We start from the raw sequence: 18,893 nt of genomic DNA on the forward strand, positions 1-18,893 counted from the left end.
CTGCAGGCTGAAAGCTGTTTAGGAACACGTGTTTAAACTCACTAAGCTACTTCTAGTCAAAAGGAAGAACAGCTGTTCTGATAAAGACAGCAAAAAAATAAAAATTCACGACAAGGTGGTTTTAAGAAACTGAGGAAGATGAGGTGAAGGAAAACAAAACTTTAGGATGGGGCATCACTTACACTGCAAGCTTTTGCCCCTTCTCCCCCATGAGGTGATAATGAATTAAGTTAATGCTTGTGTATTTTCTTCATTGACCTGGTAAAACTCCCCATAGTGAGAGAAAACCTTATTTTTCTAAGTTCTTAGTTTCTAAGGGCCTTCCTTAGTGGCCCTCAGAACAGCTGAGTGCCGTGTAAAACCCACCTCATTCAATTGCTGGTTTATAATCAACAAAGTTCTGATCAGTATTTCACAGGCCGACATCCACACAGGTGCTGTGGGGGAGCACCAGATTCAGCTTTAGGACACTGGACAACATAGATGAATCCACAGTGACCACCTCCAAGATATCACAAAACTGAGCTTGTTTCCCTTTCACATCCTGTGTCTCCTGATACTGAGCAGTCAGAAGAGTGAGTCTAAGTCTTGAACTAAGACCAAACTCAGGCTTTTTTCTTTGAACGCAATTCAAAAAATAAAGTATTTTAAAAGTACAAGAAAATCCATCCTGAACTAGCCAAGATCTTAGCAACTACTACTTTATATACGGGAAAAGGAGAGGAGTAGAAGGGGTATAATTCTTTCCTTCCTACAGTTTTTTGAAAAGATGTTGTTTCTGCCTCTCTCAGAGTCCAGTCAGTACAAAATACAGAGAAATGTGCATCCAGCTGGGTCCTCTCAATGGCTCAGAAAGGGATGTGTAGTCTGCCAGTTGTAACAGGAGCTTTCTTATCATGACTGGGTCCACAGTTTGTGACTTTCAGTCATCAGAAACAAGGAGAGAAGGGGACATCAAGCACTATACAGGAGCAGGTGGCAAGCAGTCCGGGAAACTAAACTGACAATTTTATGGTGCTATTCTTTACAAATTATTTGTTCAGAGACATGAGAGATGCAAAGGAACAATGTGTCTTTATCACATTCAAGAGATTATTATGGTGCACACCAAAGCTTTTTGAGAAATTCCCTATTTTCATCCTATCCAGCTATATAACACTCCTTGCTTCTTGAACTTCCAACTGCAAAACGCCACCTTAACACAAGATGTATGTTGGTTTTATTAATTACACCACAAGTAATACTTTCTGCAACATGATATATTTCAGTTTCTGAATCTATATCCGAATAAAGTGCTGAAGTTTAGGGAATACTTTTAGTGCGTTCTGTGTAGTCACTTCTATAACTTCTTCAACTGGAATTCCTTTAATTTTGGCAATGTATTCAGCAGCAATGTAAATATTTTTGGGTTCATTTCTCACCTGAAAAACAAAGCCAACCAAATTACAGACGCCTGGAGATCATAAGTGTTTCAGATTCAGTACTTTCTGACAGAACTTCAGTCACATTGTGGCATGTGTGGATGTATCCATTCCTCTTGGATTAAGTTCCCATGGTAACCTCTTTCCTCTCTTGTAACCACGCTTAAGACAACTTCATTGTCCTGTGCCAGTAGCTGACCTCCTCAAGGTGTGGGTTTGGATACAAATACACAGAAGTCCCTCCCTCCCATCATTTACCTGTTTTTCAGGCCCCAGAGCAGGAGAATCAGTTTCCAAGCACATATTTTCCAGTGGCAGCTGTTTCACAAGCTTCTGCTTCTTGAAGAAAGTAAGACAGCCATTAAATGTTTTATGCACTTAAAACTGAGAGAAAAAGCCCACAGGGAGGATATATGAAGGGAGGCTATTCCCTACATTTAAAGGCAACATCAAAAGACTTTGGTGCCACTGTTTACATTTTATCAATGATTTCTGAATGGAAGCAAGAACACAGGGAGCTGTTCAAGAAGTCCCTTCAAATTAGAGTTCTCCTGTTGTCTAAATATCCAAAGTACTATTATCTCAAAACTGAATTCATTGTTATTTATTAAATCATGCAGGTATATTGCAGTTATATAGTTGCCAGTGCAATTCTAACTTGCTGTTTTCTGTACATATAAGATTTGTGTATGTTTTCCTCCTCTCTGCTTTACCTCTCAACCCCAGTTTGCTTTCCTTCTTAAGTACTTAACATCATCTCCATTTAAATCCACCCCTCATGCTGCCTCCAATTAAATCAAACTTTTTCCTCTCTTACACTTCCTAAGCTTATCACAAAAGCAGTCCTATTACAAAAACTACTCCTTCTCTACATGTCATGTTCCTACTGTAAAACAATACAGTCACAGAACCTTCTGAAGAAGAGTTCACTGGAAACCACAATAAAATGAGAAAAAACCCCTTGTTTCTCAGGAATAGCTGAGCTGTTTCAGCCAGAATTCCCCCTCTGAAGTCCAGCTAAGGCAAAAGCCCCAGGCAGAAATTCGGCCAAAGTAAAAATGGAGAAGGAGCAGATCCTAGCCAGAACCAGGACAAAACGTTACCTGTCCACTCCTTATAATGGAAGGAGGAACGGAGAAGTAGTATCCAGCTCTCACCCCTTCCATGGCTACAGATGGCTTCCCATCAAAGGCATGGAGCAACACTTTGGTAGCACCTTGGAGAAACAAAGCAAACCACATCATCAGCAGGGTTACAGCAGGGCTGCCATGTCAGCTTCCAATGGGACCTTGGTCCCATACAGAATTAACACAGAAACTCTGCACTATTGCTCCTGAGTTAAACACACACAAACTGATGTGAGGACATGGCACAACTGGAGAAATCCTGTTGGCAAAAGCTATGACAGAAGAAATGCATTAAAAGCATACCTTGCTCCTTCAAGAGATTAATGGTTGGTCTTCCAGCTGAGCGGGAATGAACATTTCTGCACAGCAAGGAAAGGCCCAGCATTAGGAAATTTAGCCAAATACCTTTTTTTTTTTTTTTGCAAATACAAACAAACTAACAGCGTCTTGGGATGAAAATAATTAATCTGTATTACAACTTTTATCAAGAAAAAAACCCAGGGATGTATATATTAATCCTTTCAGCTACAGTGAAGATATAAGAACAACATAGCATGGACAGGGCACATAAGATGTCTGTACAGAAGTGCCAACATAAGGAAAATTCTAAAATTAAATCTCAAACTGGAGACTGACAGGACACTTAGGCCAGTTTAATCCATCTAAGAAAAGTTCTGTGGGCACTTAATAACCATAAATCCTGGGAAGTATTTCGACATGTTACTGAGGCCTGGCAAATTCTCCTTCTGGTATGAACAAAACCTACAGTGGCAAATCCAGTCTTCTTGCCAGCTCAATCTGCTTGATCAAAACCTGTCTTTGTCCTTCCTTCTGTTCATCGGTGCTGGCAAACCTGGGAGTGAAATCCAATCCAACCTACAGTACAAGAAGAGAAGGGAAAAGTTTTACAGACCTAACACTTAACAAAACCATAATTATACATACAAAGGCATAACATGCTTCAAAACTGCAAAGCATTTCAAAATATGTATACTAGGAGACTGCAATTAAAATGAGCTCAGCTGCAGCTTAACTCAAAAAAAGGAATGCATTCTCAACCATAAGCTTTTCAACTATGAAAGTATTTGTAGGCAGACAGCTACTAACAAGAGTATTTAACATTTTAGTCTGTAACTGGTTTTCTGGGGGTTTATATTCTATTGACTATTATGTCAGATTAAGTCTCAAATATGGATGTCCAGTATGAGTAAAATTTCTGACCCGAACCTATAGCTTTAGTCCAATCTCTAGCAAAAATTACCCAATAATTTTATACTTTTTTGATCTAAACATATTCAGGCAAAATTTAAAGTTTGTCAAAACAGTCCCATTCACAGTTAGATGAAGAGAATTTCTTCATATACAGTACAACATGGCAAATTTAGCTACAAAGCTCTGCCAAAACATGCTTTTTCTGTAGTCAGTGCAGAACCAGACATAAGTCCCTTAGGTACTGACACACAAATAGAGGCAGACTCCATCCTAAAGCCTCAATTAATTTATAAACCAATGTAAGACAGGAGACAACAGATGGATACAGATAAATGAAGGATTAAAAAAAAGAACCCTACAAGTCACTGTGGTGTATTGAAATCACAGCTTAGCCTAACTTTGTCAGAGAAGAAGGCAGGAAGGATCTGCCTTTGGGTACAGCATGAGAGAGCATAAGTATGTAATCTTCCAACAACTCCAGCAGCATAAATTCCATCTATTTTCTAATACCTATAACGAAGGAAAAGAAGGAATCAAGCAAATCTATAAAGGAAAGCACATTAAGAGAACTACCAATCAGATTTAGTGCTTGTTCAGGCTGATAGCAATTCTTATCACATACAGAAAAACAAGCATGGACTCAGTTTTTGTAATTCCAGTGACAGCTGCTGCTGGAGAGATTTAAACATGTTATAGAATTCCACTCACTTCTCCAATCCCCACCAATTTGTCTTTGTAAAGTTCTATAAGAGGCAGCGCAGCATCCAGATCCTGCAAGAATAAAAGATGCAACTCTCATTGCCCTTACAAGAGGAAAGGGTTATGAACCAAGCATCATGATTAAATTGGCGTTTCCTTCACTGTTCTGAAATTCTATACTTTAGAACTTGCCATTACCATGAGCTCAGTGCAGTCAGATTTTAGAAGTCTGAAGGATTTATCTTCTTTACTTAATAACCATTTTGTTATGTACTACATTCTATATCTATTTCTCTCTCTATATATATACATATATACATATATATATATATATATATATAAACTTATTCCAAATACTCCTAAGCTAACTTTTCACAGTAGCAGCAAAGGTAATTAAAACAAGGCCCATAAATAGCTTGGTAACATTAAACAGATGCAGACAGCTCCCTGAGATTTTTAGGATAAGGCCACAAACAGTTGCCTTGCAGTTCCCATGTTAACAAAGGAACATCTGTACATGTTGTTTGCCGTAAGCAAAGCACACTTGGGATTTTAAAAACCATTTCACTGTAGTAATATAGCCAGATGACTCCAGAGAACAACTCTGCTTTAAGGACTAACAGGGACAAATGGATATGCTGAGAGAGCCTGGGATTTGGTCCACTGGGTCTCCTGCATTACAGAGCGCAGAGAAACCACTGGGCAGACCTGAAGGTAAATCAGGCAGACTGGAGCATCCTGTCGTCTAATCTGAAAAGTCCCAGCAGTATCGTAGAGGCCGCGTTTTACCTTCAAAGTAACACTGCGCTGCTCCTCTGGAAAAATCTCTTGAACGGGGTGAACTCCCAGGCATGGCAAGACAAACCCTGGGAATCTAGGCACGGAATAGATAGCGAGTGTGAAAGACCACAGAGAACCTAAGTTTAACGCCAAGGGCCCACAGAGAGCGCAGGTTTGAAGACAAGAAGGGCCGGCCTGACTGAGGAGGGCAGCGCATTCCCCGTCAATCCCCAAGGCGCAGACCCACGCCCGGGATACGGGTGGGCGCCGGGATCCCCGCCGGCCTCGCACCTCTCAGACAGCTCCACGACGCTCCGGAACTCGCCCGCCTGCTCCGACACCACCACCAGCGCCGACACGGCCGCCTGCGGCACACAGAGACCCCCGGCCCGCTGAGACCGGCGGGGCGGCGGGGCCGCGGGCAGGGGGTCCCCTCAGGCCGCCCCGCCTCACCTGCTCCGCCGCCCGCACCACGGCCGCCACGTCCTGCAAGAGACACGCACCGTCTCAGCGCCGAGGCCGCGCCCGGGACTCCCCCCCGCCCGCCGCGCCTCACCGGCTGGAAACAGGGCGCGGCCAGGTGGCAGTGACAGTCCACCGGCCCCGCCATGCCTCGCCCGGCGGGAAGGCACCGGTCGGCCGCGGGTTCCGCTTCCGGGCCGGCATTTTCCCCGCGTCCCGGGCGGGAAATGGCGGCGCCGCCGGGGCCGGAGTTGGGGCCGGGGCCGGGGCCGGGGCCGGGGCCGGAGCCGGGGCCGGAGCCGGGGCCGGGGCCGGGGCCGGGGCCGGGGCCGGAGCCGGAGCCGGGGCCGGGGCCGGCGGGCGCGGCGCGGCGGGACCCGCGGGTGCGCTGCTGCTCGCGGCGCGGGCTGGGCGCGGTGCTGGAGCTGTGCGCCCCCTTCGTGCGGGCCCTGGCGCAAGGACAGCCCGGCGAGGCCGCCGCCGAGGCAGACGCACTCTGGGTGAGCGGGGAGCGGGAATGTCCTGTGCCGGCACAGGGCTCGGCGGGCCCCGCTGGCAGCGCTCGGCCCCCGGGGTGAGGGGGCGGCTTGCCCCGGGGTGGCTCTCGGGCAGAGCGGTGAGGCGGGACGGGCTCTTCCTGGGGGATGCATGGATGGATGGATGGAGGGATTTATGGATGGACCGATGGATTCTCAGTCTGTTCGTGCCTAGCAGAACTTTGAAACAGCGGTGCGGGAGAACGTCACCATTAACGGGCAGCCCTGGGAGGAGGCCTCGGATGACTCCGGGCTGCAGAGCGGTAGGTGTCGGTTTCCATTTGCTTCCTGCTGGCTGGGTTTGTTTTGGTTTGGTTTGGTCCAGAGGTAAGAGGGGTTCTATTGAAAAGGGAGGTTCTGACTTGATATAAGGAAGTAAAAACTCATCCTTAGGATAACAGAGCATTGGAAAAGGCTGCCCAGAGCTTGTCTCCAGCACTGAAGGCTTTCAAAAACCACCTGGACAAAAGTGCTCTGAGCAACCTGTTTTGAAATGGGCGTTGACCCTGCTGTGAGCAGCAGGCTCTGGAGGGCCCTTCCAGCCTGAGTGTTGGAGGCAGTGACCAAGATCTATCAAAGGACACTAGGAGACTGTCTGTTGCAGCTATTTAATATACAGATTAAGTGTTGAAAATTATTGCTATATAAATATATGTAATGTAAACAATGTATTTAAAATTACTGTCTTGAATAATAGTAGTGGAGATTCTTGGTAGTCTGGTGTCCAAAGAAAACTTCAGTGTGGTTCATTCACTCACCTGTGTTGGCTTTAGGTGCTCTTTGCCTGCAGTTTAATGCTTTTTGCAGTTACACAGAGCTGAAAATACAGATACATTGAGCTAACTACGGAGCTGTTGAACCAGAAACATTGAACTGTTTTTTGGTTGGGATGTTCTGAGCAAATGTGGGCACTGAGCAGTGTGATCTAGTTGAAGATGTACCTGCTCATTGCAGGGAGTTTGGACTAGATCAGTTTTAAAGGCCCTTCCAACCCAGACTATTACCTGATTCTGTGAAGCGTCTGCAGTTGTAGTTCTAGAATGATAAAACTCCAGCTAGTTTGACTACAAGGTCAAAAATGCACTGATCTCACAATGCAAAATGCAAAACTGAGACACTGTCATCTGCCCACAGCTGGCATAAAGCAGGTATAAGGAGTATATTGTGCTTTTTAATTTGATATAGGTTTACTTATGTACCTATCTCTGATCCAGTTTGAGTCACCAAGAAATCTGGCAGTTTGTGCCTTCCATGTTTATATTGACCAGTGGCTTAAATCTTTTCTGCCTGTATTTAAATGGTTTCATGGTGATCTTAAAACAAACAACCAAAACAAACTCACAGACTCCTAAAACATTGACTTGAGTTTTGCAATCACTTGATTCTGCACAGAGTGACCCAGAGAGGGTGCTCAAAATCCATTCTTTACCACTAGATTCAAAACTAGATGGCTTGCAAGTTACACGCAACACATTAGTGGGAACAGTGAATTTTAATGTTAAACTGCTTATTTGTGCACTGTGTGATAGAAAATCACACAGTTAGTCTTCCAATTACTGTTTGTACAGTTGGAGTTTGTTTAATGCTTGCCCTGGATGGTTCTCTGTCTTTCCCCACCTGAGATCATTTACTTCAAAATAACTGGCCAACATCTAGTTATGCTCCAGTTTCTATACTCTCTTAGCAAGGAGATTCAAGACATCTCCTTTATCTCTTATTTTGATAATCGTGCATGATTTTTTTTTTTATTTGAGATCTAAAGCTTCTTTTTCTTGATAAGTTTGTCTCAAAAAAAAAGGTCTGAAAATTCCACAGTAACTATGTGTGTTTGTCACTTTCAGATTCAAATATTAAAATTCTGGAGGATCAATTTGATGAATTAATAGTAGAGACAGCAATTAGGCGTAAACAGTGGCCTAAAAAGATCCTGGTGCATGCTATCCAAGCCATGAAAGCAGAGCAAGAGGTGTTGGTGAGTAACCTAAGACTTCCAGAAAACTTTTGCATTAAGAAATCAATCATCCAGTGTTGACCTTTAAGCTCCTTCCCATGGTTGCTTTTGATTCTTTATCATAAAATGAAATTGCTTTTCTTCATTAACTGGTTTTGCAGTAACTAAGGGTTAAACTTAGTAAGTTTACTAAGGGTTGCTACAAAGCATTGTGACTGTGTCTGAATTGGGTCTGTGGCACAAAGAAATTGGAGCAGATTGCTTCAGCTTGGTGACTCAAGGTTTACAAACCAGTAGGCACCTCTTTATCTTCTGAGTTCCTGAAGTCCTTGCCCAAGGGCTGGTTGAGGTACTAAACGTTGCACTACATACAGATAGATGGTGTCATGTGCAGTGTATGATTTAGAAAAATCAGTGGCTTCCTAAGCACTTTTTTGGAGCTTGTAACTACATGTAGTAATTACTTTCAGGAAAGCATGGGGAAAAAAAGGCAGTGTGGATTAATGAACCAGCACAGTAAATTCTGTGGAATTTTTGACACACAGTGTAAAGTAATTACTGGCATTCAACAACCCAGTTGTGTCCTCAGCTGCTAGATTGCTTCCCTGAAGTTATGTTAGGCCTCTCTTTTGCTTACCTCCTGATTAATTCGGATTCCTTTGGCAAAAAACAAGAGGATGAGGCAGAGTCAAACACTGGCACAAGCTGTCCAGTGAAATTGTGCAGTCTTCATCCTTGGAGAGATTCATGGAGATACTCAAAAGTTGACTGGATGAGGTTCTGAGCAACCTGCCCTAGTTTGCCCAGTTTTCAGGAGGGTGTTTAGAGGTCCTTTCCAACTTCAGTTATTCTATACTAAAACAGACAGGGATTTTTTTAGAAAGTTGTGTAGGAGCCTGCATTACATTTCTGAGGACTAAAATTGACAAATGTTAACTCTCTGGGTTAGCCAGGCAGAGATGATTTACTAAGGAAAAGTGCGCGGGTACACTTTTGTCTTATACCTGAGATATTTTCTGGCATATATTGCCTTTTGTGATCTCTCTGTTCTGTCAGTATATTAAGTATGTAAGACAAACAAACAGAATCAACTTAAATGAAATATGCTATTGCACAACACCAAGATTTAACAAGACTTTTAATCTTTCTGCTACCTGAGTGCCACAGTAGATTAGTTATTTGGAATGCATCTCATGCTACTTTTTTTCTCTTGCTGATCTCTTCAAAGTTCACACCACCACAACTAGATGATTATTTTAATTGAAATTGTCCGCAAAAGTTTAGTTTATCCCTGTAAAAATATGTAGAAATATATGTAAGAAATATGGAAACTTAGTTTATCTCTGTAAATGGTCCTTTTTTTTTCATCTCTCAGCTATTTCTGTAAAGGTACCAGTGGTTTCTTTGGTTTTGGTTGAGGATTTCTTGTGTTCTTTCATGACCATAGCTAATTGTGTGATGCTTTCAGAGGCATAAAGAGCAGCCAGGAAGATGTGATTTATCTGGAGAGAACCACTCATTTATTGTGGTGATTTCCTTGTAATTGCCACAGCAAGAGATCATCTTGCGGGTTTTCAGTCAATATTCAGTTCTGTAGAATTTGAGGCTAATGCAAGCCATGTTTGCTCTCCTGCTTGGAGCTGTTACTGCAAACTTGCTAAGAAGTTGTGTGAACTGTGAAAAAAATTCTCTGGCAAAACTGCAGCAAGGAATAATTAGCTTTCCCCTACTTGGTTTTGCTTGAAGAAGGTTGAGGGACAGCTCCTGAAGTGGAGAACACTGACTTGCAGATGATCTAATTTCTGTTCCCTTGGCCTTGTTTTGTTTCCTTCTTCTGTGTTAGCTGCTTCTAATTCCACCTTTAATGTAACTAAGTATGGGTTGTATTCAGTTATTACTAGTTTACTTCATGTCTCAAGTAACTGATGTAAGGTCACAAGACTCGCAGTTTGTGAGGCAGAGTGTTCTTAGTTCTACATAAGTAATTGCAGGGCTAGAGTGTAGTTCTTTAAGTACTTTCCTTTTTCTTAGCTTTTTGTCTTAATGTACGTACCCTTTGTTGGAGTTTGTGGCTCTGTGAAAGCATGCTGGTTCTGTGAATGGCTCCTGAGAAACTAGAGCAGCTCTTTTTCCTCAGCTGTGCAGCAGGTGGAAATGCTTCTTCCAAAATGCCTGGATGTCAGTTCTCATGCTTTAATAATTAGAATTCAGCAAACTAAAGCAGATTCTGGAGATGTGTTTACAGTGAGTGTAACTGTGTTAACCAGAATGCTGTCTTCAGTAACTAAGTATCTATAATCTGTACCTCTAATACATTCTTGATCTAAATAATTCCACCACAGTCTCCATTGTTCTGACTGCTATATGTATATTAGATACCTATTAAACCAAGGGGGTATTTCACTTTTTTTTTTTTTTTGAATATGCAGAAGCTCTACCAGCCTGTGGTAAAACCAGCAGACATAAGACCTGAGCCTTCTCAAGGTAAAGATTTTGTGGGGAAAGCAGCTGTACTAAGGAAACACTGCCTCATTTACTGGCTAACTGTAAATGTTTAAAAAAAAAAAAGTATTCTTTCTTTAAGCTTGTTTAAAATTGGCTGTTTATAAATTAACTAAAAAACTAGAAGTTTGTCATAAGTGAATGTATTGCTGCCTGAGTTTTACTGTGTCCATTTCTCTTGTTCTGAGTGGTGCCTGCAGTTAGGCACTGTACTTGAAGGCAAAAAGCTGGCAAAGGCCTCTGTGTGTGTGTGTTGGGGAGAAATTGTCACACAGCTACACCCAGAAGGCTTCCTTTCTTCTTTCCTTCACCACTGGTGGAGGCCAGGTGGGGAGCTGGATGGATCACTGACATTAAACTTAGTCTATTGTTGTGTTCCTTTTGCACGAGTACTAGAAATGCTTCAACCTCTCTTGCTAATCAGTCAGTTCCTTTAGGGAACTGAAAGCTGTTGTGTAGGACTCAGTGGTGGCAGTGTTGACTCTCCTAACTTGCCAAGTAGGACACAGATTTCATCCTGCCTGTGTGACTTGTGAGGGTTGATGAAGGAACAGAGCTGCAAACAATGCTGTAAGTTTGCTGCATGCTTTGGAAAGATGCCTTGTACAGACTCCTTGGAACAAGGTGGTGGATTTTGAAGTGGATGGTTGGGATGTCCTCCTTTGAGGCTGGCCTTAATAAATGAGAAGTTTTGTGTTGCCTGTTGTTAAGTATTGAAAAATGACAGAATTCAGCAGTGCATTTCTAATTTGAAAAGTGAGAACCCTCGCTATGAATTACTGCGCATGATGTAACAAGCAGTGGTGCTCAGAGTTTGAGGAGCTGAGCTGAATCTTCCAGTTCTCACCCTGCTGATCTGACTTCATTCTAAACATAATTTCCTCTTTGTAGATGGGAGACATGACTTCCAGCAGTGCCAGCCTGTGCAGCAAAGCAGCCTGTAGGAGCAGTACAGTGGTCACTTTATATCTGAGTTCCTTTTGGTTTCTAGTGTCCGAATCCAGGCTTTTCTGATGTCAGTCAACTATTTGCAAGTTAGTAGCAGCTTACGCTATGATATTGTGGTTTTGGGTTTGGTAACAGCAAAGTTATAGCAAAGATACTGTGGAGTTTATGGAGAATTTTGGTATTATGTAGTCTTTGGGAAGTTTATGTATCCCAGTTTAGCAAGTACAGTGGCTAGAAACCAAAAATGTTTAGATTACTCAATACCTTTCATTTCCTTGTTTCATTTCCCTATGTTTTGGAAAGCCTTGAACACTGAGGAATATAATGCCATCTTTGTCAAGCCAAACTCTTGCAGGCAAATTTCATTTAACTGTGTGTCAGTCTTTCTGTGCAATAATCCAAATTATTATTTCTTCTTTTACTTCATCCTTACCATTTCATAAGGTCACCAGTCTCATCATCCCAATATTTTATTGTAAGAATGCTTCATTGTAGATATATCCTTCTTTTAGAGAATGCCCTTCCATAGGGCTCTGAGAGGAGTTTAGAGAGGTTGCTTCTGGACACTGCTTATTCTTCCAAACTGAATGATGGTGCATTTTAGTGTCCATGTTCATGTAGGGATCATGTGCTCCTAAACCAGCTCTGACCAGCACATTGGACACATGGACTGTTCAACAAGCACCATCCCTTGGTGGTTACCACGTTTCAGCGGGGAATCACTGTAACCCTGAGCTACAGTGCTGACTTCAAAATACCTTCAGCAGCACTAAGATGACTTCAAAACAGAATGCTGACAGGGTTCAGGGGTGTGTGTATCACCTGACACTGTGTCCTACTGCAGGCACTGGTGAAACCCTACAGAAAACTAATAGTAGTGGAGGTGAGGCTCCTTACTTCCCAGAAGCATACTAGTCTGCTCATTTTAAGTTTTGTGGATGGAGAACATGCAAAACAGTTTCATAATAGGCTAGAGTTTAACATTTAAATACAGAATTAAAGTATTGGTGATCTTATCATATTGGTATTACAGTTGAATATATGCTGTAGTCCCCCTGGTGTTCAGCACCTGCTACCTCCTTCAGTGTTCCTGAAAGCTGGGGTTTTTTTTCTTTCCTTATTAGCACAGCAGAATTAATGCAGTTCATCTTATTTATGCTTGGTTCTTTTTAGTGTTAATGCTTGGTAAGTTAAGCCGGAAGAAAAAAAAATAGCCTTTATTGTAAAAGCCAACTTGTCGGAGACATAGGATGATTTATTTGCCCTCCTTAAAATGGGTTTTCTAAATCTCATGTTCTCTACAGTTCTGTGTGGGTTTTATCAAATGAAATATAAGCTTAAAAGTTTTGAAAACAAATCTTTCTGTTTAATTATTTCTTTACAACTGTTCTCTTATTTCAAATACTGGCTTTGTGTTTTCTAGGTAAGAACTTTGGGGCTTTCTGTAGTTGAGACTGCTAGCCTCTACTGCAATTTGAGTGATAAAGAATAATACTAGTAAGATAAACCATGCCAGCTGTCATCCTCAGTGTCACAGTGAAGTGGATGTGCTGCAGGTTTAGGTTTTATAGAGGGACTTTACTGGTTTGCTGTCAGTTTTCTGATAGTGAATAATGGGGGAAAGAGTTATGTTTCAGAAGTTGATTTGGGCTGTTTGTCTGTAGATGCTTACATCGCAGATCTGAAGCAGGCGACAGAAGCAGCATCCAAACAGATCAGCAAAGCAATGCAGGTGAGACCTCCGTGTGCTCCAAGAGAAATATGTTTTTATCTTCTTGATCAGGTAATATGTCACAAAACAGGAGTTCTAACTCATCTTCCTAATAGTTTGGCAGAATAAAAGCCTGTGTGAGTACTTCGGAAGCAGGTAAAGCATTGTGTTGGTAAAGCATTCCCCCTCATGAGATAGTAAGGGAGATTACACAGGGAATACTTCTACTGAGATTTTGGAACATGCAGCATCTGAAAACCAGAACATCTTTTGAAGACTTGTATGACTTCATCTGGAGTTTGACATTTTGTTACCTCAGTACCTGCTTAGGCATCAGCTGTGGTGTTCCTGTGATACTGCCTGAGCTTAGAGATGTCATGAGGGAACACTTCAACTTGGCACACTCTTTGCGTGGTTTCTGAGTGCAGACACCTCACTATTGGGGTGGTAGCTCTGCGTTCACAACCCTCACCTGCCATCCTGAGCATCATCTCTGCAGACAATGAAGCTTTTGTGCCTGTCAGAATCTCATTTAGCATATTGCATGCCTTATAACCATTGCTTTTCCCATGTAACCTGAGATACTTGGGTTTGTTTTTGCAGTCTATTCCAGCACTCACAGAAAAAGCAGAAGGTTTTTCGCAAGCATTGACTTTGCAACCAACCTTGGAACTCTGCAAGCTGCGACAAGAAGTCTTTTCTGGTTGCAAGGCGAAGGAGGAAAACAATGTCCAAAATTTAGTACCACCAGGAGAAGTTACACCAACAGGAACTGTTTCCAGTAAAAATCCTTATGTTCTGCTGAAAAGAAGAAAAGCTGCAGATTCCTCCAAGAGAAGGCGCTACCCACTGCGGCGGAGGAAGATCACTCTCAGTGCATGAATTTCTTGTTTTGTGTTTTCACATTGGAATCTCAGTTGTACTTTTGTTCCCATGTGTTCCATCTTTTTTCTTAGAACTCATCTCACCACAGTGCTATACATGGGAGCTTCTTTAATTAGTCTTTGGCCTCTTAAATATTTCTACTTTTGCTGTCATGCTGATGATATATGAAAGCCTACACATACCAGTAGCATCCAATATCCAGCAAGCGTATTTGCCATTTAACTCATTTTTTGCTCTTATATTGCAGTTTTTAGCTTGAGTCCTTGTGCTTCTCAGAGTTTGTGTGCATGCTTTATGTATGTGAGCAGTCTTTTAGGAAACCACTAACTGCTCATTTACATTCAGTATGTCTCTAAAGAGATTGGAGAATGTCTAGTTCTCCTAATGCATCTTCATTAATTATTGAGGTATGTGGATTTTATGTTAATGAATTAATTAACACTGCAGCATATTGAAATCACCAAATTTGATGTGATGTTGGAGTTTTAAGGAAGTCCATGCACACGTGTGACATTAGTCCTTGCCATTCTACCTTTCCTAAAGTAGGTAATCTAGGCTTATTTATAGTCGTGTTTGTTGAAACTTGGATTTTTAATAATTGTATGTATTTACTTGTAGTGTGCTCTTCTGAACAGGAATTCAACCATCAACATCTTAGGGTCTGATATATCATTTAATGTAATCTAATTATGCAGCCTGATCAATATTTCTACCCAAGAAAGGATCTTGACTTGGGTTATGTTTGCATTTGTGTTGTTTGACTAAACTTTAAGGATCAGTAGACGCTACCAGTAAATGCTATTCACTTGAGCTAGCTTACTTTTGTTTTCTTTACTCATTAGTACCTAGAAGATCACAAATTAGTACTAAATTGAGCACTGTGCCTTAACAATTTATAACCTTTTCTAGGTTACGGTTGCATGTGCCTGCAGTAAATACTTCTGTCTAATATGTAACATATTTGTTACACAGTAAGTGGAGGAGGGTTTTAGAAGCTTTATTAATTTCATGTTTGGTGCTAAGAAAACAGGTCCAACCTAATGTCCAAGAGACTGAGAAATCTCAAGAAAACAGATTTTAGCATCCTTTATTTTGTAAAACTGAGCATCTGTACTGAAACTTTGTATATGTAATCATATGTAAATATTTTTCCTGACCTTGTATATACAAATGTGTGTTTTTATATGAAGTAAATTAAATCAATTAAGGAAGATCAAAGCTCCAGATAATATTGTCAGTTCTAATTCTGGAATAGATGGTGGCTGAGCAGTGAGCGTACTTCAGAGGACATCTGTGTTAAATTCTGGCTTGAGTAACTGAAGTAGTTCCATTTACTGCCTTTGAACTCACAAGTGTTATTAATCTCGGGGCTGCAAAGCTTCTCATGTGAGAGGACAGGATGTGAGAGGGACTGGAGCTGCAGGGCTGTGGAACGTGTGGCTCAGACGGCTTCTCACACAGCCACTTGCTATTTTGAGTGCCCGTGCTGTGTGCGGCATTGAAAATCCCTGCTGCGGCTTTCTTCATACAGATCCTGGGTGTTGCTAGGCTAAGGTGAGCACTGCTAGATTTTGCATGGCAACTGTTACAGTATTGGCCATTTCCTCTGCTAATAGTAGGAAGATTGTCTGCTCTTCTCTGCAAATGACAGGCAAGTACAGAAAATAGCTAGGAATAGGTATCTCTGAAGAAATTCTGTCAGAAATAGCTGGGATAGGACAAATGCCCTAAAGAAAGAAAAAGGGAAAGCACTGTGGTTTTAAGACTTAATAAATAAATTCATAGGTTCACGCTACAGTGGATGTTCCTGTTTAGAGACTAAGGGCCTGCACAGGATTTCAAGTGGGAATGGATGCCCTGAGTTAGAGCAGTTGGTCTTTTGTTCCATAGCCTGTGCTGCAACTGCAACTGGGTGGAAGAAGAGAAATGCACATGGAAATATTGGCCAAGTGGACTGTGTAAAGAAAAAGATAAAGCAATCAGGATTCCAAGTGCAGCGTATAAAGTAGGAATTTAAAAATCTGATGGCTACTTTTGGCAGCACTGGAAAGAACCTCCCTTTAACGTGCAAGTTCTATGATGAGCTAAACTCAACATGAATGTTCAGTAGTTTTTCCAGTGGTTATTAAAAAATTCTACAGCCAGTGATGCCTGCAACTAGCTGTTCTTCCCATTGGCAGAAATATATAAAACGCTTCATTTTTCCCCACTCCAGTAGCCTTTTGTCCTTCAGTTAACTTTTCATAGGAATTGGCAGTGTTGTGCAAGACATGTCTAATCAGGCTTCTACTGAAATGGCACAACAGCCAAGCTTCTTATTTTTAACTTGGGGTGAATTGGGATTGCATCAAGAAATGTCTGGTAGTTTTTCTTTATATAGCCTTTGAATTTTGTAAGACAGCTCAATGGTGATGGATGCTTGGGTTCATTTGCAAACTGAGTTTGAATTTCTTGGCTTTTGGGGGCTAGACAGAACATCTCACTGTTTGTTAGTGTGTCCTGTCTGCAATGTGCTTTTTGCTCATGAGGCTAGGCCATCCCTAGCCAAGAAAAACTTGCAAATTGGAGCAGTATCCACGCACGCTTTTGCTGTGTGTACTTTCTGAACAAAGGGGATTACAAACTGTAAAGGGGAAGCTCCTCTTCCAGAAATCTTCACATGGACACTGACATCTGTTTGGAAGCCTGGATGCTCTGAGACCCAGTTCTGACACGTACCGTTCTCCAGAAGAGCTGTGCTGTGCTAAGCTGTGATCAGAAACTAGTCTGCATGTGTGTAGGCTGCTTTGGTGCAGACAAAAATCACTCATAAACTGCCATTATAAAATGTAAGCTCAGCTGATTAGGCTGCTTTCTGGGCTGGTTTTCTCTCCTGCACAGAAACGTTCTGCCTTCACTGCTGCACTACCTGGAATTACTGTGTAGGCATTTCTACAGATGTACCAGAGATAGCTTTAATACTAAGTAGAAACTTGTTCCCACAAGCAAATTTTGATTTGTCATTTCCTTTGTCATTTGTTCTGAACAAGAACAGACTATTCAGGCTCAAGGGGACTGTCCCCTGGCTTGTCCCATGCTTGTGTTGTCCTGGAAACCTTATTCTGCAGCTGCTGGGAATTAATCAGGACTAATAAATTCTTGGTGAGCTGCTCATGATTTGATGCTGTCAGGTAGCTGGTGCAGGTGCCATTTACGGCAGCATTGCTCCTAGACCATGGAGTTCAAAGTCCCTCTGTGGAAGGGGACTTTCTTTCCCACAGATCACTCCAGAAGGCTGTTGAGGTGTTTTATCCACATGATTCATAGAAAGAGAACATAACTGTTCCCCGAGCTTGTGAAAATACTGGCTTCTAGTCCTGTTTATTTCAACTGAACTTAAGCTACAAAGGCAGCAAGATCCCAGTGATCTCTTCTTAAGAAACTGTCCTAACTAAGTCTCTGCTCATGCCCTCATGTACTGCTTTCCTTTAACTGCATGAGGTGTAGTTAATGCAAGATTAGGCTGTTTCAAAGGAGCAGTTGAGAGCAATTCACCCTCTAATAACTCTCTGCCTGGTGGCCAGGGCTGCTTTCCAGAAGGTGCTGGTTTGGATCCCCTCAGCTGGAGAATGGCACTGAAACCACACCTTACTGCTGCCTCCATGAGCAGCCCTTGGTGAACATCTTGGTCTTGGCACATTAGATGACAGAGAGAAAGAAGCTAGACTGCTTTTGAAGAAACCAGGGAATGCCCTGTGAGATGCTTGGGAGACCCAGCACGGTCTGGGGCTGCAGGTTAGGTCAGGGTATATTGGCAAGAGTGTGCTTCCCAGCTGTGGTCACCAGCCACCTTCCCATGGCTGATAGGGTGGGAAGACTTGCAGGAACTCAGTCCTCCAGGGTTGGAGAAGCTCTTTGAAAAGTGCAAAATCAAATAAATGCATGGATAGCCTGGAGAGTGGAGACAGAAGCTGCTTTGAGGTGGAACAGCTGGGAAGAAGCACTTCAAGGAAGTCATGCTCAAGTCTTTTAGTCACAGTCCCAGATCCTACCAGGAAACCTGTGGCAGAGCACAGACGTCAGTTTGACTCTTGGACTCTGGGGAACATGGTTCCCTCACCTTTAGCATGAACTGTTAGCCAGATCTTCCTGGAAGGATAGCCTATATTTACTCAGTTTGCCAACTCTTTAACTTCATCTAAGCTGGATGACTCAAGCTGCTGAGGAAACCAGAAAAATAGGGAAGTATCTGATTTATTGAGATATCTGGGGGTTTATGACCGACTGCCCCGCAGTTTGGGGGCACGTACCCTTCTCACATGGTCATGTGTTCGCCTCTGTGAGTTGAGCACAGCCAGGACAGTACAAGAGTTACAAATCCCTTTGCAGTAGAGTAAGGATGTTGAAGTAGCTGTCAGTGCAAACACCCCCTTTCAGAGCATAAGACCAAGGTAACTGTGCAATTAAAATGCAAGGAAGGTGTTCCGAGAGGTAAAAGCAACAGTGTTCTGTTAAAATACTCTCAACAGAATAGTGGAAGAGAAAGATTTTTGTCTGCAGCAATTATATTTCCAGCAGTCTTTGTCTGGCTTTGCCTTTACAAGAAGTCTGTCGCATTTCCTTATTATTTAAAGGAACAGGGTGAGTAGCGAAAGTGAAAATCGCTTTATCCCAGCACGG

General features: G+C 42.3%; 2 protein-coding genes across 4 annotated transcripts; one reads left to right on the plus strand and one right to left on the minus strand.

Moving 5' to 3' along the window:
- Positions 1-1,055: 1,055 nt before the first annotated feature.
- On the minus strand, positions 1,056-5,882 carry TATDN3 (TatD DNase domain containing 3). 3 transcript variants are annotated; one of them, XM_053973867.1, is made up of 10 exons: positions 5,796-5,882; positions 5,693-5,725; positions 5,531-5,604; positions 5,249-5,333; positions 4,469-4,531; positions 3,315-3,424; positions 2,852-2,907; positions 2,525-2,637; positions 1,680-1,754; positions 1,056-1,421 (listed from the first exon to the last, which is right to left on the minus strand). In XM_053973867.1, exons 1-10 carry the CDS (start codon positions 5,847-5,849, stop codon positions 1,278-1,280), a joined length of 807 nt encoding a protein of 268 aa, XP_053829842.1. In that variant the 5' UTR covers positions 5,850-5,882; the 3' UTR covers positions 1,056-1,277. The 3 variants fall into 3 exon arrangements, with proteins under 3 accessions (XP_053829842.1, XP_053829840.1, XP_053829841.1); XM_053973865.1 differs by having other exon boundaries at positions 1,680-1,760; positions 5,796-5,878; XM_053973866.1 differs by having other exon boundaries at positions 1,680-1,757; positions 5,796-5,877.
- Positions 5,847-15,452, plus strand: NSL1 (NSL1 component of MIS12 kinetochore complex). Its single transcript, XM_053973864.1, has 6 exons — positions 5,847-6,201; positions 6,416-6,500; positions 8,079-8,209; positions 10,618-10,672; positions 13,303-13,370; positions 13,953-15,452. The coding sequence occupies exons 1-6, from the start codon at positions 5,848-5,850 to the stop codon at positions 14,229-14,231; spliced, it is 972 nt and encodes a 323-aa protein (XP_053829839.1). The 5' UTR covers position 5,847; the 3' UTR covers positions 14,232-15,452.
- Positions 15,453-18,893: the final 3,441 nt, after the last annotated feature.

Source organism: Vidua macroura, chromosome 3 (genome assembly GCF_024509145.1).
Source record: "Vidua macroura isolate BioBank_ID:100142 chromosome 3, ASM2450914v1, whole genome shotgun sequence".
Taxonomy (NCBI): Eukaryota; Metazoa; Chordata; class Aves; order Passeriformes; family Viduidae; genus Vidua; species Vidua macroura.